Raw genomic sequence first — 26,506 nt, forward strand, 5'->3', positions numbered from 1 at the left:
GCAAACACACTTATAAATATATACACACATTCATATACATACACACAACACATACTCACACTCGTACACATCCATATGTACATATATACACTCATGTACACACTCACACACTCTCAAGCACAGACACACTCATACACATGTGCAACCACATACATATACACAATCGCTCATGTATACATATTCATATATATGCACTCACATACATGCATTCACTCACACACTCATATACAGACATGCAAACACACTTGTACATATATACACACATTCATATGCATACATTCATACATACTCACACTCATACACATCCATATGCACACATATGCACACTCACACACTCAAGCACAGACACACTCATACACATAAGCAAACACACTTATATAGACATACACAATCACTCAAATGTATACATATTCATACATATGCATTCACATACACACTTACATATGAACACACACAACAAGTCTTCATACACACTCACACAAACACTCCTGTGCATACACACACATGTACACACACTCATGCACATACATACATTCACTCTCACACAAACACATGCACTTTCACACATTCATTTAACCCTCATTCACACCCACCCTCATACACACATGTAGACATGCATACGTATGCACACACTCATTCATACACACTTTTACAATACACATTCACACACACATCCATTCACACACACTCACACACGACAGTGGCCCTGCTGTGGCTAGCCTCTCTCTCCTCCAGGAGCCCAAGCCTCCAGTCCTATCCTGGGAGTAAAACACCCTGGGATGTGACCAGAAGCAGACACCTGCCCGCCTGGGATCTCTTCGGTGCTCTTTCTGTACTGGAGGAGATGGACGGATAGCTGACCAGCTCCTGGGAAGGGCCCTGCCTGGTGCCCGGGGTGATGCTGGAAGGATTGATTCTGTCCCTTGGCTTTTCCCAGGCTTGTCCTTGGGACCTGCTGGGTGGGCAGGGCTGGTGTCTCTGAGTCATCTTAATCTCCTCTTCAGGCCAGTGCAAGGTGTTCCGTGTCCACAGGAGCCCCTCCGCCATCTCCCAATTGCTGAGTTCCATGAATCATTTTAAAGAGGAACTCCATCATTCTTTCTCTGATGACAAATCAATGGTAAAGTGGATCTCCTCCTCCTCCTCAGAGCCGCTGAAATTTGGGGCCTCGGGGGGTCCCCTCTGCCTCCCTCCTGCTGCTCAGATGGTCAGCTTTCTGGTCTCTCCCTTCTACCGGGCCCTTTTCAGCTCTGGTTTCCATCCCTTCTCCTGTGGCGCCTGCCATCCTTCACCTCTTGGACAAGAGGGCAGAAGTCCAGACTGAAATTTGGGCCCAGCCAAGGGGGCTTTGGCCATGTAGGGAGGAGAAGAGGAGGTATGCTCCAGGCCTGGGGAAGGGCCCGTGAGACCCGAGAGGCCAGAGGAGAAGCCACAGCCTGGGGAGGGGAAAGGTTGGAACTGTAGCTTGGGAGGAACAAAATCTCAGGGTTCTGGATTGGGAAGGTCGAATGGTGATGGGTAATGGTGGCATCCTCAGCATGACTGCTCCAGGGGGCTGGAAAGGATGGAAGACTTCACACGACCTGGGAGAAGGGGAGATGTGGAGGGAAGGAGGACCCTGGAATAAGGGCAGACAGAGTCTGGCAGGTCTGAACTCTGAGCACAGAGGTACCTGCCTGGGGATGAGGGGAAGACAGCATGAGGACAGACAGAACCAGAGAGAGAAGTCCAGATCAGGGGCTGCCAAGGAAGGTGGCAGGCAGGGTCTGGCATGGCCCTAGTGAGCAAGGTTCAGCTCTGCCTCTGCTCCCAGGCCTGGGAGGGAGCAGAGCTGCTAGGCCTGGGCTCCAGGGTGTTCCCGAGGGAAAAAGGGGGGCAGTTCACTAGACACAGACTGAGACCAAGGGCTGGGTAAAGGTGGAGAACAGAGTTCAGAAAGGAGGGCAGTCTAGTGCCTTCCTTCCTGACTCCTGGGACCCTGGACCCGGCCCTTGGCTAAGGTGGGTGGCCACGAAGCACCACCAGGTCCCCTCCACACAGGGCCTTGGCAGGGCTCCTGACCCAGGCTGTCATCTGAGCCCCTGAGCCTGCATAGCAGGGAAGAGCCCCATGGCTAGGCTTCCAGGGGTCACATCAAGGATGCCATGGGGCATTTGAGCCTCTGCTGGGACTGCACAGAGGGCCTGACGGAAAAAGTGGATCAGCCTGGTCAGGGCTGGTGTGGCAAGGGGTGAACCCTAGGGGACCAGGAAACCTAGTGGCTAGAGCTCCCCAGGGCCCTTCATCCAAGGGCAGGGCCACAGGCACACCCCTTAGATAAGGGCTCTAGTTGATAAGATTGCTGATGTTCTTGGGTCCGCTTCTCCAAGCCTAAGCCACCTTGGCCTCTTCATTCAATACAGGGTTAGTTCATCCCTGCAGTGGATGGACAGAGTGGCCTGGGCCCTGAAGAGTGGCTGACTCCAAGAGGCCAGCCACCCAGGCTTGAACTACCCTGACAGTGCAGGAGACAGGTCTTCAGACCTCTGAGGAGAGGGCACAGCTTCCAAGGGACATGCCTTGTGATGTCCTTCCCAGAAGGCACATCCTGAGCGCCATGGCCCACAAGGCTCCCATCTCGATTTGAAGTCTTGGCTCAGCTACTTTGCATACATTAGTGTATCCCTGGATGAGTGGGAAGCTGTCTCCTCATCTGTAAAATGCAGGGGTGGGCTAGATGCTCTCAAAGCCCCTTCTTCACTAGAAACATGAAAAGAAACCAGGACAGACTCTCCCCCTTGCTTGGCCACCTCTAGCCAAGGATCTGCACTTTGGGCAGCCTTGTTGTGGGGGCCATCTCTGGTTCATTCTCCTTTCCCTCAGCTTCCCTGGTCAGTGTAAGGTGGTCCAGAGTGGGCTTGGTGATGATTGGGATCGATGGGAGCACTCTACCTAGCATTCTAGAGCCTATTAAGATTTAATAAAATCCTTCTGGAAACGTCAACTAAATGGCATTGTATTGAACAAAACAGGAAATATCAAGTTCTATGACTGAAGAGGAAGAAAAGCTAATCCAGAAATTCAACACCATTTCCAAGTCTCTGGAGGCCTATCTGAAGCCAGTGTCCTCAGCCATCCACCACTGGGATATCAGGTACTAGCTGGGGGGCATTTGCCTTCACAAACAGATAAAAGTTTCCTTAAAGACACTTGCAAAAAGCTTTCAGAAGGTATCCCAACACGACCAGCATCCTTCAGACATGTTATTTTCATGCAGTAGCATCCCAAAGTCTGATGTGCATTCCTACCATGCTTGTGAAACTCTTATCTCAAACTTCAGTGCTCTTACAATGTTGGTAGACCTGTAAACTGGGCCAATCATTCTCAAAAACAATTTGGACTTTTATGGAAAAGGTGACTAAAATGTCTTACCATACCCTGTGACCCTTTTGCAAGGTATCAACTCTCAAAGAAGTCAGAGAGGGAAGGAAACATCCCATGTACACTAAAATATTCATATAAGCAATTTTGTGGCAGCCAAGTAAAGGTTTCCACTCAAGCAGCATGATACAGTAGAAAGAACCTTCCTCTGGAATCCAAGAGCTGTGTGACTTTGGGTAGGTCACCCCCCACCTTCAGTTTCCCAAGCTGTAAAATGAAGGGATTGAACCAGATGATGCCATTGGATCACTCAATCTGTGGTCCTGTGATCAGAGTATGGCTAACAGGTTTTGGGACATGTGTGTAAATGATTGTGATTATTGCATTAAAAAGCATTCAATATTAGAGTTAAGTGGAAGAACATAAACCTAACTTATAATTTTTAAATGTGAATGGATTAAGCAATTCAACAAAATGAAAAAAGAGAAACATTGGATAAGAAAAAAAAAAGCCCTACAATCTGTTGTAAGACATTTGAAAACAAAAACATACACAGAATAAAAAGTGAGAAGATGGAAAAATTTACATTGTATCAAATGAATCCAAAAAAACAGGAGTTGTAATTATGATATCTGATAGAGCAAAAACAAATATTTAAAAAATAAAAAGAGATAAACAAGTAAGCTACATTGTGCTGAAAGCAACCATAGACAACAAATGAACATCAGTAGTGAAATGTATATGCTCTAAATGCCTTAACATCCAAATTCATAAAAGAAACACTAACTGAATTATAAAAATTCACAGAGATTTCAATGTCCCTCCCTCAGTTTTGGATAAGTCTAACAGAAATATAAACAAAAAGTAAAATATAGGACTGAGCAAATTGCCAGAGAAACTAGAGCTAAAAGATATATGGTGTCTTTTAAGTGGGACTGCAAAAGAATATACATATTCTCAGTACTTAAGGAACTTTTACAAAAATTGACCATGTATTAGGGCCTGTGCCTAGTTATTAAAAATACACATAAAAAGGCAGAAATAGTCAATACCCCCTTTACATACCAGAATGCAATAAAAATAGTAATCAGTTCAGTGAACACAAAAAAGACACAGCCCCAAATATAACATAGATATAATATGTGAAATCCTATAATCCTATGGTATAATATGTGAAATTCCATATGATGAGTATAGGAGCAAATCACAGAAATAATAATGTGAAAGAAAATGATGATGATGCAACTGCATACTAAAGTTTATAGAATGTAGTTAAAAGAGTCCTTGGGAGAAACATCATATCCCTAAAAACATACATTAACAAAAATGGGGGACAGAAGAAGAGATGTTAAAATTTTGAGGAGAAATCAACTGGAAACCAAAATAAAGCCACAGAACAGATAAATAAACCAAAAAACCTGTTTCTTTGAAAAGACTAATAAAATGGATAAGATTTTAACTAAAAAGAAGAGGGCAGAAAATCAAATCACAATAGTAAATGAACAAGGGGAAATCACAGCAAAGCCAAAAGACATAGAAAGAGATCAGAACATATTCAGTCTATGTAACAAAACTGAAAGCACACAAGACGTAGGGGAGGACCTTTACAAAAATAAAATACCCAAACCATGAGAAGACCTGATTGAGATTTCAGTACTGATCTCAGAAAATGAAACAGATGTACCTTTAAAGGAACAAGGGGGTGGGGGCAGCTAGGTGGCACAGTGAATAGAGCACTGACCCTGGAGTCAAGAGGACCTGAGTTCAAATCCAGCTTCAGACACTTAACTTGGGCAAGTCACTTAACTGCAATTGCCCTCCAAAAAGAAAAAAAAGAGGAACAATGGAAGGGGGAAAAAGCCCTCCTGATCCTTAATTCTGTCACCCTTCTGAAGAACAATGAATACCCGTGCTTCACAAATGATGCCCAAAAACAGAGGAGCAAAGGACACTATCAGAATCCATTTGAGAGACAGATATAGTCCTTATACCTAAACCAGGGGAAAAAAACACAGAAGGGGACCCTACCCCTCCACAGCCCTCCATGTGGCACCAAGGGAGATGTGGCATGGCCATTCAGGAAGGGCTCCCCTGGATGCCCCCATAGTGCATGACCCCCTCCCATTCTGGGCTCCCATTGGTTCCAGTGTCCAAAGATCCCTCAGGGTATAGGTGCCAAACTGCTTGTTGTGGTTTTGTGAGAGATTTTTGTACAAAGCTTTCCTTGTCTAAAGCATCAAAATGTCATCAAAATGTGCTTTGGATCCTAGACACCAGGGCGAAGGAGGAAAAAAGATGAAGGAAAAAGAACAGAAGCCTCCCCCAGTAGCACAAGGTAAGGCAGGTAGTGGTTGGGCTGACAAAGCTTTTGATCTGTGTGTGGCCAGGTGGTCATGCAGGCTGCCCCTCTCACCCAAGGTCTGGCTCTGCCCCCTGAGAATGAGCAGGGGCTAATCTCTGTCCTGGTACAGACAGCCTACCACGGGCTCTGAGACACTCTCCGACCAGCCCAGATGGAGGGAGGTCAAATCTGCCCCAATGCTCGTCACCCACCATAGGCAGCATCTCCCCTCTGGAGAGCCCAGGCGACTGTGGCTCTCCCTCCAGGCTCAAAACTGAGTTGTTTTCCATTTTATTTAACATCCTTTTAAAACAATAACGTAGTGATGGAGTTGAATCACTCATGTAGTTCCCCCCTCCCTTTCTTCTAAGACCCAAGTCCAGCAGCCTGTGGCCATTCCCCATGGGCAAATCCCCCCCAAACTTCACCCCCCAAGTTTGCTATTACTCAGTGCATGACTGAAAATAAGGACCTGTCCCTCTGCACAGCCTTGGGATTTGCTGTTGGGGGGCACATGGGAAGGGGGGGGCATCCTTATCCCTTGACCATAGACTGAATTTGAAGGAGCTGGGTGACATGACCAGGGTACAGCCAACTCCAAAGTAACACTGCCAGCGGTTCTGGGTTCCCTGAATGCCAGCCTTGCTGGCAGCAGCTCCCCTCTGTCTGATACTTAAGGTGCACTTTTTCTTTTTTTAAGAAAGGGTTCTTAAGGGAGAAGAGCAGAAGAGAGGAAAAGGTGGGGGGAGTCAAAAGGAACCCTCCATTCTCGAATGCTTTACGTGTTAAGGAGTCTTCAGTGAATTCCAGACACTGAACTCCATTGATCGAGGGAGTTGGGGGAGAAGGGACCACAAGACTCTCCAATCTACTCCTAAAGAAGCATCTGTCCCTGAGGACTTGATTTTTATTGGTCACTAGAGGAAATAAAATTGGGGAGATGTTATGTGTGCCTATGAGACATGAGGCAGAAGGGTGGGGACTACCCACTGGGGCAATGGAAGTTTGGACACAGTTCCCTAAAAGATGATGTTTAAACAATACTTCTCTATCTTTGAACTCCAGGTGTCTAGTATTAGGTGGGTGGGCTGTGGAGTAGATTCTAGAGGAAGGAGAGCAGGGACTGGTGAGAATAAACTGGCCGCCCCAGGACTGGAAAAAAAAGACCCTCAGTAGGAAGAAGGGAATGAGGCGAAGGGTTTGATTGTCTCCCCACTCCCACAGCAGTCCTGTGGGATCAAGATCCCTTTCAGGCATCCTGAAAAACCATAGAAATGCAGGAAGAAAGTCCATCTGGTTCTGGATAGAGAGCAAAATCTGAGGGGTGCAAGCAAAGCAGTTGTGGCTGCAGCAGCTGTTAATGCTGCTGCTGCTGCTGCAAGCCATCTGTCAGCCATCTCTTCATGCCCACATCTGGGGTTTTCTTGGTCAAGATCCTGGAGGGGTTTGCCATTTCCTTCTCCAGCTCATTTTACCGATGAGGAAACTGAGGCTAATAGGGTTAAGAAACTTTCTTTGGTTCACAGAGCTAGGAAGGGTCTGAGGCCAGAATGGAACTCAGGAAGATGAGACTTCTTGAGTCCAGGCGGGAATTCTCTGCCACAGCCTCATAGTCCGCCACCACCTAGTTCTTCTCCAAGTCTGTGGCAGGTGGAGAAGAGTGTTTGGGGAAGCACTTTGGGTGGCTTCTCTTGTTAGCCCCCTGCCACTCTCCCAGGCTCCAGCCTTACTCCCTGGCCCACAGGCGGCCTGCCTGGAGCACTAACTCAGCTGTTGTCTTCTTAGACTCCGCAGTGCCCCCAGTGGAGCTAGCAGAGTATTTGATCCTCATCGTGGACCGGCCACTCCTGGAGTTGCCTCTGGAAATGGTCGCAGGCTTCGAAAACGGGGGCATCACCTCTATATCTCGAGAACTCTCTCTTCAGATGCTGGCCAATCGCCTGCACAGGGAGGAGTCAGGTTGGTGGGGGACCCTGCTCTAGTCATCCCGTGTCCAAGGCAGAGAGCCTGTCACTGGCTGGCTCCCCATCCTTGAGCCAGCCTCAGCCCTCTGAGTAAAGCCAGGGCATAGCTCCTCCTTCCACATCCAGCTTCACCATCCTGTGTGCTCTTCGGGGCTGCAGGTTCAGCCTCTGAAAAAGGGGGGTGTTGGTCTTGTCCCCCTCTAACACTTTCAGGCTTTCGGAAAAGGGAAGAGAAGATCTGGGAAACCACAGGCCAGTGATCTTGACTTGAGGAGGCATCATGAGTTAGGAAACTGGGGCTCCAATCACTGCCCACACACTTGCAAAGTGCTGGGCAGTATGTGGCAGGTCTTGGGGGTACTAAGGGCAGCAGTTTGTGAGGGGCCAGACCAGGGAACAAGGAAGGAGGCAAGCTCAGTCCAAGAGGCCTGTGGATGAGTGAAGAGGTGCAGGAGGAGTCTGTGGCCCTGCTGCCCACTGCCCGGCCTGGGCAAGCCCCATCCGGCTGCTGTGCTCTCTGTGGGTCTTATACTTTAGGGCCGGGCGCCAGAGGCGCAGGAGGAGTGGTCCAGGGCTTTCTGGCTGATGCTGGGGGAGTGAGAGTGGGGATAAGGAAGGAACTCAGAATATTTAACCCAGAATAAAGCAGATTTGGGCAGGGGTGGGGCAGGATGGTTGTCTTCAGCTGGGGAAGAGGGATTCCCTTGTCCCTCTTGAGCTCAAAGGCAGCGACAGGAACAGAAGGTGGGAAGTGCTAAGAGTATCTTTAGGATGCACATCTGGGAGAACTGCTCCCACTGAAAGCTCTCCCATTGAAAGCTAGGTGATGAGCCCCCCATCGTGGGAGGTCTTCAAGCAAAGAAGGAGGTACAAGGTTCAGCAGAGAGGTGTTTGGCTCTGGAATCCTGCCCTGATGACCACTGCTGGGCATGAGTCCAATGTCCTCACCTGTAAGAGCTCTGGGTCTACCATCTTGTCCCACTTGGAGATCAACAAGGCTGTGATCATAACTATGAAACTAGAGGATTCTGGGAAGATAGCAGACCCAGCTCTTCCAAACTCCCCTCCAAGGAACTTGAAATAGCACCTCAAGTTGAATCTTAGAGTGGCAGAAATCATTAAAAGTTGGGGTAAAGCAGCTCGTCCAGCCGAAGACAACTTGGCAGGACTTTTAGGGAAGACCTGACTTGCAGGGCGGTGGCCTTGCTGAGAATCCCAATACTACAGCTCGCCCAGGAGCCAGCTTAGCAGCAGCTTTCCTAAGGTCCCAGGCTGTGGATGCAGGTAAGGAGGAGGGGTCACATGCCAGAGAGTGTGGCTGCCCTGCTTGGGTTCTAGGATGGAGAGGACAGATCGTGGTCACTCACAGGAGAATGGAGTCTCTAGTTTAGGGTTCAGGGCAGAGGGACAAGCTGACCTGATGCTTATAGCAGTGGCAGAATGGAGGCTGGTGGTGCATCCTGAGACCATAGGGAGAAAGTTTGCAGTAGCCACTGCAGCAAGGCAACCTGGGCTCTGGGGTGGAGAGGAATACTTAAAGTCACTCATAAACCAAGGTGTGAGCTGAAGGAGTAATGACCACATCTGGCCTTGGAATATAGAACCAAGAGGTCAATGGCCCCCAGATAAAGCTCAGAAAGCAACAGCATGAAAAACATGAAGCCTGAGACATTGTTCCCCACAAACCCCAGAAACAGAGCTTGGCCCTAATATAAAATTAACAGTCAAAAAATAGGCTGTTTAAAAAGTGATTAAACAGTAGAAAAAGAACACAACCAAAGATAGTGACCAAACTATGGTGATAGAGAAGATTAGGGTTCAGACTCAGATGAACTCCAAAAAGCTATTTGTAAAGCTTCAAAGAAAAATCTAAAATAGTTATAACCCCAAAAAGAATTCTTGGAAGAGCTTAAAAAGGACTTTAAAAATCCAACAACAGAGGTAGAGGAAAAAATGGGGAAGTAAATAATAATAATCCAAGAAAATTATAAAAAGAAAATCAACTAATTCAAGAGAGATCCAAAAACTTAATCTTGATTAGGTTAATTAATTACCCTCAAAAGTCAAATTGGGTAAGGGGAAGTTAATAACCTCATAAGATATCAAGAAATAATAAAATCAAAAGAACAGGGAAAAAATCACACTCAGAAGAAGATAACAAAGTCAAAGCTCCTATATCCAAAACCTTCAAGAAAAATAAGAACTGGTCTCAGGCAATGGAAGAGCTCAGAAAGGATTTTGAAAATCAAGTAAGAGCTAGAAGAAAAACTGGGAATAGAAATGAGAATAATACAAGAAAATAATGAAAAACAAGTCGACAGCTTGGTAAAAGAGACACAAAAATACTGAGGAAACTAAGACCTTAAAAAGACTAAGTCAGCAGTAAGGCTGGGATGAGGTCTGGTCAACATATGGGCAAGTTGTCCCACCAACCACAAGGACCATTGCCAGGCTTATCAACGAAGGGCTGGGACTGGAAGGAGCAGGGTAAGAATCAAATGCAGGGTCCCTGGCAGGGGCAGCAGCTATGCCTGGGACTAACAATCCACAGCCCAGAAATTTAAAAAGCCCCTATCTGGACCTCCAGGGACCAGGATGGCAGAGTGAACACCAGCTGCTCTAATCCCCCACCTCTGACCCTGAAAACATAGTAATTATTTCCCCAGGGCAAAACCTCAAACAGTAAAGGCTTGAGAACCCTAGATGAAGAGTGTGGCTAGGGTCCTGCCTCAAAATGGGTAGAAAGCAGACTGCAAAGACAAAGACTCTGGAGTCTTACTATCATGAGAGGGAGGAATCAAATTCAGAGGGAGACAGTGTTGAATCCACACCCACAGCTGAAGTCTCAACAGGGCACTTGTCTCAAGCACAGAAAACATTCCTAGATGAGCTCAAAAGGAACTTTGAAAACCAAATGAGAGAGATAGAAGATAAAATGAATAATTCTTTTAAAATCAAAATTGCAAAATTAGAAAAAATACAATGAAGAAAACAGCGTCTTAAAAAGAAAAATGTGCGATATGGAAAAGGAGCTCCAAAAACTAACCGAGGAAAATAATTCACTAAAAACTAGAATCAACCAAATAGAAGTGAATAACTCTAGGAGGAACCAAGAATTATTCAAACAAAACATCAAGAATGAAAAATTAGAAGAAGAGGTAAAATATCTCAATGGAAAAATAACTGACCTGGAAAACAGATCCAGGAAAGATAATCTGAGAATCATAGGACTACCAGAAAATCATGATGAAAAAATGAGCATGGACAACACTCTCCAAGAGCTCATCAAGGAAAACTGCCCTGAGATACAAGAACCTGAGAATAAAATAGAAATCGAGAGAATCCACCAGACACCTCCTGAAAGAGATCCCAAATTGAAAAGTCCTTGAAATGTTATGGCCAACTCCAGAATTACCAGGTAAAAGAGAAAAAAAAAAAAAACTTCAAGCAGCCAGAAAGAAACAATTCAAATATCAAGGAACCACAGTGAGGATTACACAGGATTTGGCAGCCTCTACACTGAAAGATCGGAGGAAGTGGAATAAGGATCACCTACCCAGCGAAACTGAACATATTCTTCCAGGCAAGGAGATAGTCATTCAATGATATAACAGATTTCCAGAGCTTCCTGATGAAAAAGCCAGAGCTCAATGGAAAATTCAACCTCCAATTACGAGACAAAAGAGAAACATAGAAAGGTAAACAAGGAAAACACACACACACACACACACACACACACACACACACCCTGTTATTTAATAAGAACAAACTGTTTATAGACAAGTAGAGGGTATCAGTATAAATTACATAAAATGACGATTAAAAAAACCTTATTAAGGGCTACAAAGGGGCTGCAATGGAAGAAGAGGAAAGGATGAATTGGAAAAGGGTAAATTATGCCACACAAAGAGGCTTAAAAACAATATAGCAGGGGTGGCCAGGTAGCACAGCAAGTAAGAGCACCGGCTCCAGTGTTGAGAAGACCTGGAGATCGAATCCCGGGCTCAGACACTTAGCACCCACCCAGAAGCACCTGGGCGTGTAACCTCAAGCAAGTTACTTAACCCCAATTGCTTAGGGGCGGCCAGGTGGCTCAGCTAGTAAGGGCACCGACTCCAGTGTCGGGATGACCTGGATCAAATCCGGGCTCAGATACTCAGCACCACACCCAGAAATAACTGGCCGTGTAACCTTGAGCAAGTTACTTAACCCCAATTGCTTTAAAAAAAAAAAAACAATATAGCAGAGAGAGAAAGAAGGGAGGGAGATGAGTATTATATGAACTTTTCCCTCATTGGTTCTGATACAAGAAGGGAATAACACAACCAGTTAAACATAGGACTCTATGGAGAAGAGACACAAAACTTATCTTAATAGAGGGAAAGAAGGGAGGGAGAGGATCTTTGCATTAGATTTGTTCCTGTCACTCTTGGTGCCAAGAAGAAATAAAATGCTACATTAAGTATAAAAATATCCTACAGGCAGTAGAGGGTCAAAGGGCTATGAAAGGAGGTAAAGGGCTAGAAGGGAGGGAACAAGTAAGGGGGAAGGGGAGGAAAAAGGAGGGAGGCTAATAAGGGAATACTGAGGGAGGGGGTGGTCAAAAGGAAAACTGAAGGAGGGCAAGGGAGAAGGGGAGAAAAATATAAGCATAAACAGGGGTAGGAATAGGATGGAGGGAAAGAAAGAGATAGTAATTATAATTGTGAATATGAATGGAATGAACTCTCGCATAAAACAGAGGTGGAGAGCAGAATAGATTAAAAACCATAATCCTACAAAATGCTGTTTACAAGAAACACATCTGAAACAGAGGAATATACACAGGGTAAAGGTAAAAGGCTGGAGGAAAATATATCATGCCTCAACTAAAGTAAAAAAAAAAGCAGGGGTAACAATCCTTATCTCAGATAAAGCAAAAGCTAAAATTGATCTAATTAAAAGAGATAAGGAAGGAAACTATATCCTGCTAAAAGACACCATCGAGGATTAAACAATACCATTACTTAACATATATGCACCAAGTGGTATAGCATCCAAATTCCTAGAGGAGAAGGTAAGGGAATTAGAGGAAGAAATGGATAGCAAAACTATAATAGTGGGGGACCTTAATCTCCCCCTGTCTGAACTTGATAAATCCGACCTCAAAATAAACAAGAAAGAAGTTAAAGAGGTGAATAGAATTTTAGAGAGGGTAGGTATGATAGATCTCTGGAGAAAACTGAATGGGGTTAAAAAAGGAATATACCTTCTTCTCAGCAGTACATGTCACATAGACAACAATCGACCATGTACTAAGACACAAAAACCTCACAATTCAGTGCAGAAAGGCAGAAATATTAAATGCATCATTCTCAGATAATGATACAATAAAAATCATAACTGATAAAGGGACATGGAAAGACAGACTAAAAGCTAATTGAAAACTAAACAGTTTAATCCTAAAGAATTAGTGGGTCAAACAATAAATCATAGAAACAATCAGTAATTTCATTCAAGAGAATGAAAATAATGAGACAACATACCAAAATTTGTGGGATGCAGCAAAGGTGGTTCTTAGGGGAAGTTTTATATCCCTGAGTGCATACATGAATAAATTAGAGAAAATGGAGGTTACTGAATTGGGCATGCAATTGAAAAGCTAGAAAAAGAACAATTTGAAAATCTGCAATTAAATACTAAATTAGAAATAATGAAAACCAAAGGAGAGATTAATAAAATTGAAATTAAGAAAACTATTGAATTAATAAATAAAACTAAGAGCTGGTTTTATGAAAAAATAAATAAAATTGATAGACCCTTAGCCAATATGATAAAAAAAGAAAACCAAATTATGAGTATCAAAATGAAAAGAATGAATCTACCTCCAATGAAGAGGAAATTAAAACAACAATTAGGAATTCTTTTACCCAATTGTATACACATAAATTTGACAATCTTAGTGAAATGGATGAATACTGTAAAAAATATATATTGCCCAGATTAACTGAATAGGAAATAAATTACTTAAATAAACCCATCTCAGAGAAAAAAATTGAGCAAGCCATCAGTGAATTCCCTAGGAAAAAATCTCCAGGGCCAGACAGATTTATTAGCAAATTCTATCAAACATTTAAAGAACAATTGATTCTAATACTCTACAAATTATTTGGGAAAATTAATTAAGAAGGAGTCCTACCAAATTCTTTTTATGACACAAACATGGTACTGATACCTAAATCAGGAAGAGATAAAATGGAAAAAGAAAATTATAGACCAATTTCCCTCATGAATATGATGCAAAAATTTTAAATAAAATATTATCAAAAGAATACAACAACTTATCACAAGAATAATACACTTCAGTCAGGTAGGATCTATTCCAGGAATGCAAGGATGGTTTAATATTAGGAAAACCATCAGTATAATTGATCATATAAGCAATAAAACTATCAGAAACCACATGAAATTATCTCAATAGATGCAGAAAAGTCTTTTGACAAAGTACAAAATCCATTCCTATTAAAAAAAATAAGAAATTATAGGAATTCATGGAGCTTTCCTAAAATAATAAGTAGCATCTATTTAAAGCCATCAGCAAGTATTATATGCAATGGGGATAAGCTAGAAGCATTTCCAATAAAATCAGGGGTGAAACAAGGGTTCCCTCTATCACCCCTCTTATTCAATCTGGTACTAGAAACATTAGCAGTAGCAATTAGAGAAGAAAAAGAAATCATAGGAATCAACTTAGGCAAAGAAGAGACAAAGTTATCTCTCTTTGCAGATGATATGATGATATACTTAGGAAATCCTAAAGAATCAAGTAAAAAACTACTGTAGACAATAAATAAATTTGGAAAAATAGCAGGATATAAAATAAATCTACTAAATCCTTGGCATTCCTGTATATTTCTAATGAAATCCAACAGCAAGAGATAGAAAGAGAAATCCTATTTAAAGTTACTGTAGACATAAAATATTTGGGAATCTACCTGCCAAAACAAACCCAGGATCTATATGAACACAACTACAAAATGCTTTCCACACAAATAAAGTCAGATCTAACTAAGTGGGAAAACATCAATTGCTCATGGCTTGGTCGAGCTAATATAATAAAAATGACAATTTTACCTAAATTAAATTACAAATTTAGTGCCATACCAATCAATTTACCAAAAAAAAATACTTTATAGACCTAGAAAAAATAGTAACAAAATTCATGTGGAAGAACAAAAGATCCAGAATATCAAGGGTATTAATGAAAAGAAATACCAGGGAAAAGTGGCCTAGCTATACCATATTTTAATCTGTATTATAAAGCAGCAGTCATCAAAACTACTTGGTACTGGCTGAGGAATAGATCAGTGGATCAATGGAATAGATTGGGTACATGTGACTCAGCAGTCAATGACTATAATAATGTACTCTTTGATAAAGCCAAAGACCCAAGTTTTGGGGATAAGAACTCACTATTTGACAAAAACTGCTTGGAAAACTGGAATATAGTATGGCAGAAACTGGGCATGGACCATTATCTAACACCATATACCAAAATTAAATCTAAATGGGTGTGTGATCTAGGCATAAAGGATGATACTGTGAGCAATCTGGGAAAACAAGGAATTGTTTACCTATTAGATTTATGGAGAAGGGAAGATTTCATGACCAAACAAGAATTAGAAAGCATTATAAAATGCAAAATGGATGACTTTGATTACATGAAACTGAAAAGCTTCTTCACAAACAAAGCCAATGTAACCAAGATTAAGAGGGAAGGGGGAAACTGGGAAAGATTTTTTACAACCAGTGTCTCTGATAAAGGCCTAATTTCTAAAATATACAGAGAATTGAGTCAAATCTTTAAGAATGCAAGTCATCCCCCAATTGATAAATGGTAAAAGGATATGAACAGACAGTTCTCAGAGGAAAAAATTAAAGATATCTATAAGCATATGAAAAAAAATGTTCTAAATCACTATTGATTAGAGAAATGCAAATCAAAACAACTCTGAAGTACCACATCTCACCAGTCAGATTAGCTAAGGTGACAAAACAGGAAAATGATCATTGCTGGAGAGGATGTGGAAAAAAATGGAACACTAATACATTGCTGGTGGAGTTGTGAACTGATCCAACCATTCTGGAGAGCAATCTGAAACTATGCCCAAAGGACTATAAGTAATTTCATATCCCTTGATCCAGCAATACCACTTCTAGGGTTGTATGCCAAAGAGATCACAGAAGTGGGAGGAAGACCCATATGTACAAAAATATTTATAGCAGCTTTTTGTGGTTGCAAAGAATTGGAAATTAAGGGGATGCCCATCAATTGGGGAATGGCTAAACAAGCTATGGTATGTGAATGTAATGGTATACTATTGCACCATAAGAAACGAAAAGCAGACGGACTTCATATCTACCTGGAGAGGCTTATACGAACTGATACTGAGTGAGAAGAGCAGAACCTGGAAAAATTCGTACACCATTACAGATACAACCTATGTGTGATGACCAACTTTGATAGACCAGATGATTCTCAGAAATGCAGGGCTACAAGTCAACTCTAAAAGACTCATTATGGGGTGGCTAGGTGGCGCAGTGAGTAAAGCACCGGGCCCGGAGTCAGGAGGACCCCAGTTCAGTTCCTTAACTTAGTTCCTCAGACACTTAACACCCACATACACACAAAAAGAAAAACTAGCCATGTAATCCTGACCAAGTTACTTAACTCCAATTGCCCTCCAAAAGGCAAAAAAAAAAAAGACTCATGATGGAGAGAGATGTCTGTATTCAGAGAAAGAACCAGAAAGAACAGAGTTTGAATGCAGATTGAAGCAAATTACCAGCTCTCTTTCTTTTTCTTGTTTGGTTTTGTTTCCTCTTTCCCATTGTTCATTCCATCCCTTACAATCCTTCTGTCAACCTGACCAATGTCTAATGTGAAAGTATCTGCGGATCCCGGACCTGTTTGTATGCCGCCATGGCGGGGAGGGGGGGAGGGGAGGGAGGGGGAGAAAAATTTGAAACTCAAAGAACCAGAGAACTGAATCTTGTAAACTCAAAGTAAACAAATTAATAAAGAAAAAAATGTAAAAATTAATAAAAAAGAGACTGGATCAAGTGGTAAAAGAGGCACAAAAAGTCAGTGAGGAGAAGAATACCTTAAAAAGAATAATTCATCAAATAGAAAAGGAGACACAAAAATTGACTGAAGAAAAAACTCCTGAAAAAGTCAAATTGAGGTAGAAACAGGACTTCTGATGGGCTCCGGCTTCCTCCTCCAATTCATGCTAACATAAATGACTCTAGACAAACTTTGCAGCTACAGAAACCACAAAATGACAAAGAGAAGCTAAGCTCCCGATGAAGACAACCTAGTAGGTAGCAGGACGGGGGCAGAGCCCAGGCCCTGCTTGAGCCAAGCCGGAGGTTTTAGCCTCAGGACGGCCACAACCAGCCACCGGCTGGAGGGACTTCAGATCACCAGCAGCTGTGGTGATTTCCAAAATTATCAACCCATACATGACAAAGACAAAGTGAGAGGTTAGTGTAGACTCTTTGGGAACAGGGAGTTTGGGAGTGTGGTCCAGCCTTTGCCCCCTGGAGGGAAAAGCAGCTAAGGCTCCACTGCCATGCAGCTGCTGCCACGTGGCTGCCTCAGAGCTCCTGGTCTGCAGATTGTAGGGGGGCCAAGCAACCACTCTGAGGGGTAATGACTCTTGTTTAACCTGCTTGAACTGGGATCACTGTCTAGGGTGGAGGTCCTGGAGTTTGTGAACAGTTTACTAGGGTGTGTGGAGGCTTCAGAGACAGCACCCAACTAATAGCTCTGGCAGTTGCGAAAACCCCAGCATTTGGGATAAAGCTCCCCTCTCTAGTAGCAGAGTTCTACTGTGGCAAAAGGCTCAAAAGTCAAGTAATTGAGTAGCAAAATGAGCAAGCAAAGCAAACAGAGCAATCCTACATTAGACTCCTATTTTGGGGACAAAAAGGATCAAAGCGTGGAACTGGAGGAAGACAGCAAAGTCAGAATTCCTGCACCAAAAGCTTCCAAGAAAAATATGAGCTGGTTACAGGCCATAGAGAAGCTTAAAAAGGATTTTGAAAACCAAATAAGAGAAGTGGATGAAAAATTGGGAAGAGAAATAAGAATGATGCAAGAAAATTATGAAATGAGAGTCAACAACCTGACTGAAGAAAATAGCACCTTAAAAAATAGACTAACTCAATTGGCAAAAGAGGCTCAAAAAGGCAATGAGGAGAAGAATGCCTTAAAAAGCCGAACTTGCTAGATGGGAAAAGAATCTCAAAAGTTCACTGAAGAGAATCATTCCTTCAGAATTAGATTGGAACAAATGGAAGCTAGTGACTTTATGGAAAATCAAGATACTATTAAACAGATCCGAATAAATAAAAAAAATAGAAGGCAATGTGAAATATCTCATTGGAAAAAACCACTGACCTGGAAAATAGATACAGGAGAAATAATTGAAAAATTATTGGACTACCTGAAAGCCATGATAAAAAAAAGAACTTAGAAATCATCCTTCAAGAAATTCTCCAGGAAAATTGTCCTGGTGTTTTAGAACCAGAGGGCAAAATAGAGGTTGAAAGAATCCACTGATCACCTCCTGAAAAAGACACCAAAAAGAAAACTCCTAGGAATATTATAGCCAGGTTCCAGAGTTCCCAGATCAAGGAGAAAATATTACAAGCAGCCAGGAAGAAACAATTTGAATACTGTGGAAACAAAATCAGGATAACACAGGATCTGACAGCTTCTACACTGAAGGATCGTAGAGCTTGGAATATGATATTCCACAAGTCAAAGGAGCTTGGATTAAAACCAAGAATCACCTACCCAGCAAAACTGAGTATCATGTTTCAGGGGAAAATATGGTCATTCAGTGGAATAGAGGACTTTGAAGCATTGATGATAAAACCAGAGTTGAATAGAAAATTTGACATTCAGATACAAGAAGCAAGAGATGCATGAGAAGGTAAACAGGGAAAAGAAATGATAAGGAACTTATAAAAGTTGAGCTACTTATATTCCTACATGGAAAAATGATCATTGTAACTTATGAAACTTTTCTCAGTATGAGAATTGTTGAAGGGAATAGAAATGTGTGTGTATATACATATATATGTCTATATGGGAGGGTATATGGGCTTATGAATACATATGTGAGTGTGTGTATATATGTGTACAGGTGTACATAGACAGAGGGCACACGACCAATTTAATAGGAAGGGATGATACTTAAAAGGTGAAATTAAGAGGTGAGAGAGGAATATAATGAGAGGAGATAGGGAGAGACAGAATGGGGTAAATTATCTCATACAGAAGAGGCAAGGGAAAACTGTTACAATGGAGAGGAAGAACAGGAAGGCAAAAAGGGAATGAATCAACCTTATTCTCATTGAATTTAGCTTAGGGAGGGAATGACATACACACTAAATAGGTTATCTCACCCTACAGGAGAGTAGAGGGGAAGGGGACAAGAGGGGGGATAATGGAAGGGAGGGCTAACTGGGGGGGGAGGGAAGTTGGAAATACCCACTTTTGAAAAGGGATAGGATAGGGGCAGCCAAGTGGCTCAGCGAGTAAGACCACCGGCCCTATTGTCGGGATGACCTGGAGATCGAATCCAGGCTCAGATTTTTAGCACCACACCCATAAATAACTGGTTGTGGAACCTTGAGCAAGTTACTTAACCCCAATTGCTTAAAAAAGGGGGGGGATGGGATCAAAGCAGAGAATAGAATAAGTGGGAGGTGGGATAGGATGGAGGGCAATATAGTCAGTCTTTCACAATATATCCATTATGGAAATATTTTGCATAGCTACACATGTACAACCTATATTGGATTTCTTATCTTCTCAGTGAGGGTGAGTGACAAGGGAGGAAGGGAATGAATCTGGAATTCAAAGTTTCAAAATTAAATGTTTAAAAATATATATATTATTATTATTAATTTTACATGTAACTGGGAAATAAGATAGACAGGCACTGGGGCACAGAGTTCCAGTGTGCCCTACTGGAAAGTCAGAGGGGGGATGGGGGAAGATATGGGAAAGAGCATATTGGAGGAGGGGATATTCAGTGGGATTGCTGTTTTGGGGTGATGGTTATGGAAAAATGGGGAGAAATTTGTAACTCAAAATCTTGTGGAAATGAAATATGTAAACTAAAATATAAATATTTTTAAATTTATATTTATTATATTTAATTTTTTTATTTTATGGTGATTCATAAGTTACAATTATCGTTTTTCCATGTAGGAATATAATTATTTTAATTAATTTATATTTATTATATTTAATTTATCATTTATTTAATAAAAATAAATAAACAAACACACAAACAGAAAGTAGAATTGACCCAATGGAAAGGAAGTACAAAAGCTCAGTGAAGAAAATAATTCCTTAAAAATTAGAAGTGAGGGGCAGCCAGGTGGTGCAGTGAACAGAGCACTGGCCCTGGAGTCAGGAGGACCTCAGTTCAAATCTGGCCTCAGACACTTAACACTTACTAGTTGCATGACCTTGGTCAAGTCCCTTAACCCCAATTGCCCTCCAAAAAGAAAAAAAAAATTTAGAAGTGAGAAAATGGAAGCTAATGACTATGAGAAATCAAGAAACAATAAAACAGAACCAAAAGATTGAAAAAGCAGAAGACAATGTGAAATATCTCATTGGAAAAACAACTGACCTGGAAAACAGATCCATGAGAGATCATTTTAAAATTTGGGGGCTACCTGAAAACCATGAATTAAAAAAAGAAATCATCTTACAAGAAATCATCAAGGAAAACTACCCTGATATTCTAGAACCAGAGGGGAAAATAGAAATTGAAAGAATCCACTGTTTGCCTCTTGAAAGAGATCCCAAGTGAAAATTCTCAGGAATATTGTAGCTAAATTTCAGAACTCTCAGGTCAAGGAGAAATCTGCCCCTGGGGATTTATTTCTTAGGCAGTCCATTGATGGCTTTTTCAATGTCTTTTTCTAAGATGGAGTAGTTTAAATGTTCTATTTTCCCTTTTATTAATCTGGGAAATTTATATTTTTGTAAATTTTCATCAAATTTTGCTTAGATTGTCAGATTTTTTGGCATATAATTGGCCAAAACATTTCCTAATGATTGCTTTAATATCTTCTCCATTGGTGGTGAATTCCCTCTTTTCATTTTTGATACTGGAAATTTGGTTTTCTTCTTTCTTTTTTCTTAATCAGATTAACCAATGGTTTATCTCTCTTACAGGGTCTTTCTCCCCATAAAACCAACTCCTAGTATTATTTATTAGTTCAATAGTTTAATAATTTTCAATTTTCTAAATCTCGCCTTTGGTTTTCAGGATTTCCAACTTGGTGCTTAATTGGGCATTTTTAATTTGCTCTTTTCCTAGATTTGTTTTTTTTTTAATTTTATTTGCATGCCCAAATCATTGATCTGCTCTTTCTCTATTTTATTAATGTAAGAATTTAGGCAGATAAATTTCCTAAGTACTGCTTTGGCTGCATCCCATAAATTTTGGTATGTTGTCTCATTGTTGTCTTTCTCTTTAATGAAATTATGTATTTGCTCTTTGACCCACTTATTCTTTAGGATTAAATTATTTCGTTTCCAATAATTTTTCATGTATTTTTCCACTGCCCTTTATTGCATGTAATTTTTAATGCATTATGATTTGAAATGGATGCATTTAATATTTCCATTTTCTACATTTTATTTTGAGATTTTTATGCAGTAATGCATATTGTTTTTGTGGAGGTACTATGTACCACTGAGAAGAAGGTATATCCTTTTCTATCCCCATTCAGTTTTCCCCAGAGATCTGTCATATCTAACTTTTCTAAAGTTTTATTCACCTCCTTAACTTCTCTTTTGTCTATTTTGTGCTTAACTTTATCTAGTTCTGAGATGGGGAAGTTGAGGTCCCCCCACTAGTATAGTGTTGCTGTCTATTTCTTCCTGTAACTTCTCCTTTAAGAATTTGAATTCTACACCACTTGGTGCATATATGTTTAGTATTGATATTACTTCATTGTCTATGGTACCTTTCAGCAAGATGTAGTTTCCTGCAATATCTCCTTCATTTAGACCTTTTTTTTTAATTTTGCTTTGTCTGAGATCAGCATTGCTACTCCTGCTTTTTTTTTCCTTCAGCTGGAGCATAATAGATTCCATTGTAGTCCCTTACCTTTACTCTGTATGTGTCTCAGCTTTAAATGTGTTTCTTGTAAACAACATATTGTAGGATCCTGGTTTTTAATCCATGCTTCTATTGGCTTACACTTTGTGGGGGAATTCATCCTACTCACATTCATAGCTATGATTACTGTGTGTTTCCCTCCACCATAGTTTTCCTGCTGTTTATTCTTCTCTCTCCTTTTACCCTTTCCCTCCTCACCACTGTTTTGCCTCTGATCACCACCTCCCATAATCTGCCCTCCCTTCTGTCAGTCCTTCACACCTGTCTTCAACTCCCTTTCCTCCTCTTTCCCAGATCCTTAAACCCACCTGGTTGTGTATGTTATTCCATTTCTGATCCAGTCCCAATGAGAGAAAGGTTCCAGTGGTGCCTTCCTCAGGCTAAATGATGACAGCCTAATATTAGATCTCAGCAGCCATGGATTAAATGATCTGTTAAGCTGAGAGTGGAGCCTTGAGTTATGTGCCCATCAGAGCCCCACAGATGGAGCTGCCTACTCTGAGGATCAATCTCGGCAGCACTTGTATCCATCTCACCAAAATTCTGCTCAGTTACTTGAAAGGACCAGCTACAAAGGAAGAGCCTTGTTGGGAAGGCTCTTGATGAAATATGCTGTGAATAATTGGGGCAATAGAAGTATGTTCTCCAATGAGAAGCCACCTTTGAGCTGCCCTCCCCCCAACCTCCATGCCTTCTGGAAAAAAAAAAAGAACATGGGACAATGGGAAGTGGAGATTGTGACTAGTCGAGTGCTGGCCGCCACAGAGAATGACCTGGTGGGTCTTGTGTCTCTGAAAAGTCATTTTTGTTATGGTTCCATCCTGTCTGACTCTGTGACCATGTAGACCAAAGCATGCTATACTGGACATGTGGTTTTCTTGGCAAAGATACTGGGGGAGAGGGGAGGGTTGCCATTTCCTTCTCCAAGGGATCACAGCAAATGGAAGTTGAGTGACTTGCCCAGGGTGACATAGCTAGTAACTGTCTGAAGTCGAATTTCAACCCAGATCTTCCTGACTCCAGGACCAGAACTCTCCACTGAATCATCTAGCTGCCCCTGTATAGTCATACTTGTTGTTTATGGTGAGAATGCACTAAGAGGCCTCTGAAGAGGGTTACTGTCAGGAGTCTTGGGGCAAGGAGAAAGGGAGGAATGAACAAGAGAGATTCACTGAGGAAGCGGCCGGGCACTGGCTGAGTGAGGAAAGGCAAGAGTTGGAGGTGCCAGAGAAGCATGAAAGCCCCCAGGGCCTTGCCCGTTGTCCTGGGGAGTCACAGGACGGGCATGGGGAGTGTGGCCAGCCTGTTTGCTGACACAGCCTGAACCCCTAAGTCCCCTGGTTCCCTGACCCTGTGAGGAGAGAACAGCCTCGGTACCATCTCCAGCAGCCACAACTGACCAAAGCAATGGGAAGAGGCTGAAGAAAAGTCAGCTGAGGCCTGGCGTCAGCAAGAACTGCTCTGCTGTCCCAAAGGGGGATAGGACATCCTGGCCCCATAAGGGAGGTCTGAGTCTGGGTGGGGTGTAGAAGTTGGCCAGGGCCTGTTCTCCTGGTTCCCCTCTGGCCAGGATACCCAGCAGGGAGGGTCCCCACTGGGATCCCCACAGCCCGGCCTCCCCCCCTCGCCCCGCCACTGAATTCCTAAGAGACCATCTGGGACTCAGGCTGGGGCTGGGAAGGAGGCATGGCCTGCCACAAGGATGGGGAGAATCTTCTCTTCTGTGCTAATTAATGCGCAGAGGGAAGCAATGGGATGACCACATGGGGGAGGAGAAGATTGAGAGCACCGGGTCCTCTGCATTTTCAGAGGAAAATGGTTGGGTCTGATCCATCCCAGACTCAAAGCTTCAGAGCTGGAAAGGCTGCAGACTCCCTCATATCCCAGATGAGATGATGGAGGTGCAGAAGGGGAAGGGAACCCCACCACCATAGCTAGAGGTGGCATTCCAAACCCAGGCTCCCTGACTGAGAGCGAGCTCGGGGAGCAAAGCAAACCATAGCATTCTATGTAGCATGGTGCTCTCCTTTATCAAGAAGATGTCTGGAAGCAGGGCAGGTGGCTCAGTGGCTATCTAGTCTAACCTGGACCAGAAGGAGGCCTCCAAGAAGGCCCTCCCTGAGGCCTTCCCGGTGTGAGGCCATCAAAAGGGCTCCTGTCATAGAGGACACTTGCTAGAATTGGGGCCCGGGGTGATAGCTGCCCGGGAGCATTTGAAGGCTTTTCATATGGACCAGAGAATAGCCTGGATGTGCCTGACTCAAAGACAGATCAAGGAGAGACCCTTTGTCCCCCAGCAGCCCAGGCCGCCTCTGAGTGCATCCTAGTGGGGACTCCTGGCCAGTGTGGGCTACAGAGACGACCCCTGAGGCTCCTTCAACGTCTAGCGAAGTCAGAGACTGCCAGCTTTTGGACGGTCTTTGCAAGCTCTGCCTGCGGCTTCTTGCCCCTGAGAAGACATGCTGGGCCTTCTCCCTCCCCATCCCTCAGCCAGTCAGGAGCATCCCATTGTCTTTCACTTTTTCCTTCTTTTTCCTCTACAGAAGTTTCCAAGAAAGAAGGTAAAGGTGGCAAAGACACCAAGCAGAAAAGTAAAAAGTTTGGCAAGAAGGTGAGGACAGGGGCTGTCCCCGGGGCTGGGGACAAGGCCCTCACTGCTCCCCTGGCAGCAGCCAGACCAAAGAGAGTCCCAGAGACTGGCGCCTCAGCCCAGAGGACTCTTCTGCAGACAGTGCTTTCCAAAGTGCTGGATGGTCCATAGGCCCTTCCAGTGATGTGTAGGAATGGGCAGGCATTCGGTGTAAGGCCTTGTCTGTGAAAGGGTTAACTCAAAGACTATTAGGGTGCAAGTCTGAAGACCACGTGGCCTCTCTTCATTCGGGGCTCCTCAGGGCCAGATTCTCTGCCTGCAGGGCTCAGAAACTCAGTCCTCCCAATGCCCAGCACCCTCCTCTTTTCTCTGAACCCAATGTCTGGTTACAGACTCTTCTGGCTGAGGAGGCGTCCTCAGTGCCTGATAATTTTAATCACGACTGAGCAGCAGCTAGTTTCCAGCCATCTCAGGACTCAAGTTAGCCCAACCACTTTGAAGTGCCCCACATTCAGACCCCCTCCACTCTCCCACAGACAGCTAGATGTGGGCGTTAGGGAGACACATAGGCTAAGTCATGGTCTCCCCCTCTGCTTCACCCCCTTTGTGACTTTGCAAGTGTAGATAAGCCAGCCAGTCTAAAGGGGACTGGAGCTCACCCTCACATCCCTTCCACTGAACGGAACCAAGAGTCGATCCTGCCATCTTTGGACCTGTGCAGAATCATGGCCTCTTGCACTCACTTGTTTCTCTGGTCCTAAAAATAAGAGCTTTCTCTCCGGAGAAGGGGAATTCAGCCAAGTTCATTTTCATGAGGAAGTGTGGGTGTGTCCAGTGGGGGATAGCCAGCTTGTTCCAGCCTCAGGCCTGTCGGTCTGAGCCCTGCATGAGGGCCCAAGCGGGCTCTGCAAACAGGAAGAAACTCAGTAAATGTTCTGGGGGCCGGGAGTACCTGACAGCCTTTCTCTCATTGTTTCAGTCAAGCCGAGTCATGCCAGCCAACTGCATCCCTGTGGAAACAAGCAATTTTAAATGTATCCTTTACATGTGGTGCACACTGGACAGAGACATCCAGCCATGTGGCCACTGGACACCTTAACTGTACGCCCCAGATGTCGTGGATCCATTCGAGGAAGCCAAGACAGACACAGGTAAACCACTCCATGCATTTCTTGTGTTCTTTCTTGTTTGGTCTAAGTATTTCCTGAACTACGTGTAGGGCTTGGATCCATGAGAGTGAGTGGGACAGAGACAGAGTCAGGAACAGAGGGAGACAGAGGGAGACCCAGACTGAGAGGAACAGAGACATTCAAAGAGAAGAGACAGACACTGAGAGAGGAAGGAGAAACAGAGACTGAGAAAAGAAAGAGAGAGATTGAGTCACAGAAGGAAGAGACAGAGACAGTACGGAGAGACAAGACAGATTTAGATACAAAGGGGAGGGAGGGGAGAGGGAAGGAGAGAGGGAAGGAGGGCAGAGAGAGAGACAGAGAAGAAGAGAGACAGAGATGGAGGGAGACAAAAGAGAGGAGGAGAGGAGAGATTTTCTAGGGTGTCTCCTCTAAGATGAGGCCCCTGGGGTGCCCCTGGAGACATCAGAGCTAAGCCCAAGGCCCATCCAGGGCCTGCTTCTGTCCCATTCCTATCACTGAGGCATGGGGTGGGGGGCTGCCTCAAAACAGTGACCACAGAGGTCCCTTAAGTCAGCTGAATAAATCTGGGTCCCAATGCCAGGGCAGTCTCAGACCAGAAAACGTGCACGGCCTGAGTGAATCCCTCAATGCCAAACCTAGATTAGGAAGCCAAGGTGTGGACTTGGCTTTTAAATGTCAGTTACCCATTTTAAAAAATATTGACAGGACCTTGAATCATCCTTTGAGTGATTACTTGGCATCAATTAAACAAATTAAAGGGGCCTCATTTCTTACCTATGTGTCCTTGATAAATGGTGGTGAGATTGACAGGTTTTATCAACATTTGAAAAATTATCTGCAGCCTGTGATGGATGTCAGCAGTGAAGAGAGTGTGTGGGACAGTCTGTCCTTAGCTC

The 26,506-nt window shown here is 43.3% G+C and overlaps 1 protein-coding gene across 1 annotated transcript in view; it reads left to right on the forward strand.

Annotated features, from left to right (window-relative positions):
* The window catches only part of CFAP46 (cilia and flagella associated protein 46), a 144,937-nt gene that overhangs the window by 111,349 nt on the left and 7,082 nt on the right, over positions 1-26,506 (forward strand). Inside the window, 7 exon segments of the mRNA XM_069101629.1 lie at positions 1,005-1,120; positions 3,012-3,133; positions 5,631-5,695; positions 7,487-7,660; positions 24,410-24,477; positions 25,436-25,490; positions 25,569-25,607. Coding sequence (XP_068957730.1) covers positions 1,005-1,120; positions 3,012-3,133; positions 5,631-5,695; positions 7,487-7,660; positions 24,410-24,477; positions 25,436-25,490; positions 25,569-25,607 — 639 coding nt within the window.

This window comes from Petaurus breviceps, unplaced genomic scaffold (genome assembly GCF_028583685.1).
Source record: "Petaurus breviceps papuanus isolate PSGF00001 unplaced genomic scaffold, PetGlider_PUasm1.0 490, whole genome shotgun sequence".
Classification (NCBI taxonomy): domain Eukaryota; kingdom Metazoa; phylum Chordata; class Mammalia; order Diprotodontia; family Petauridae; genus Petaurus; species Petaurus breviceps.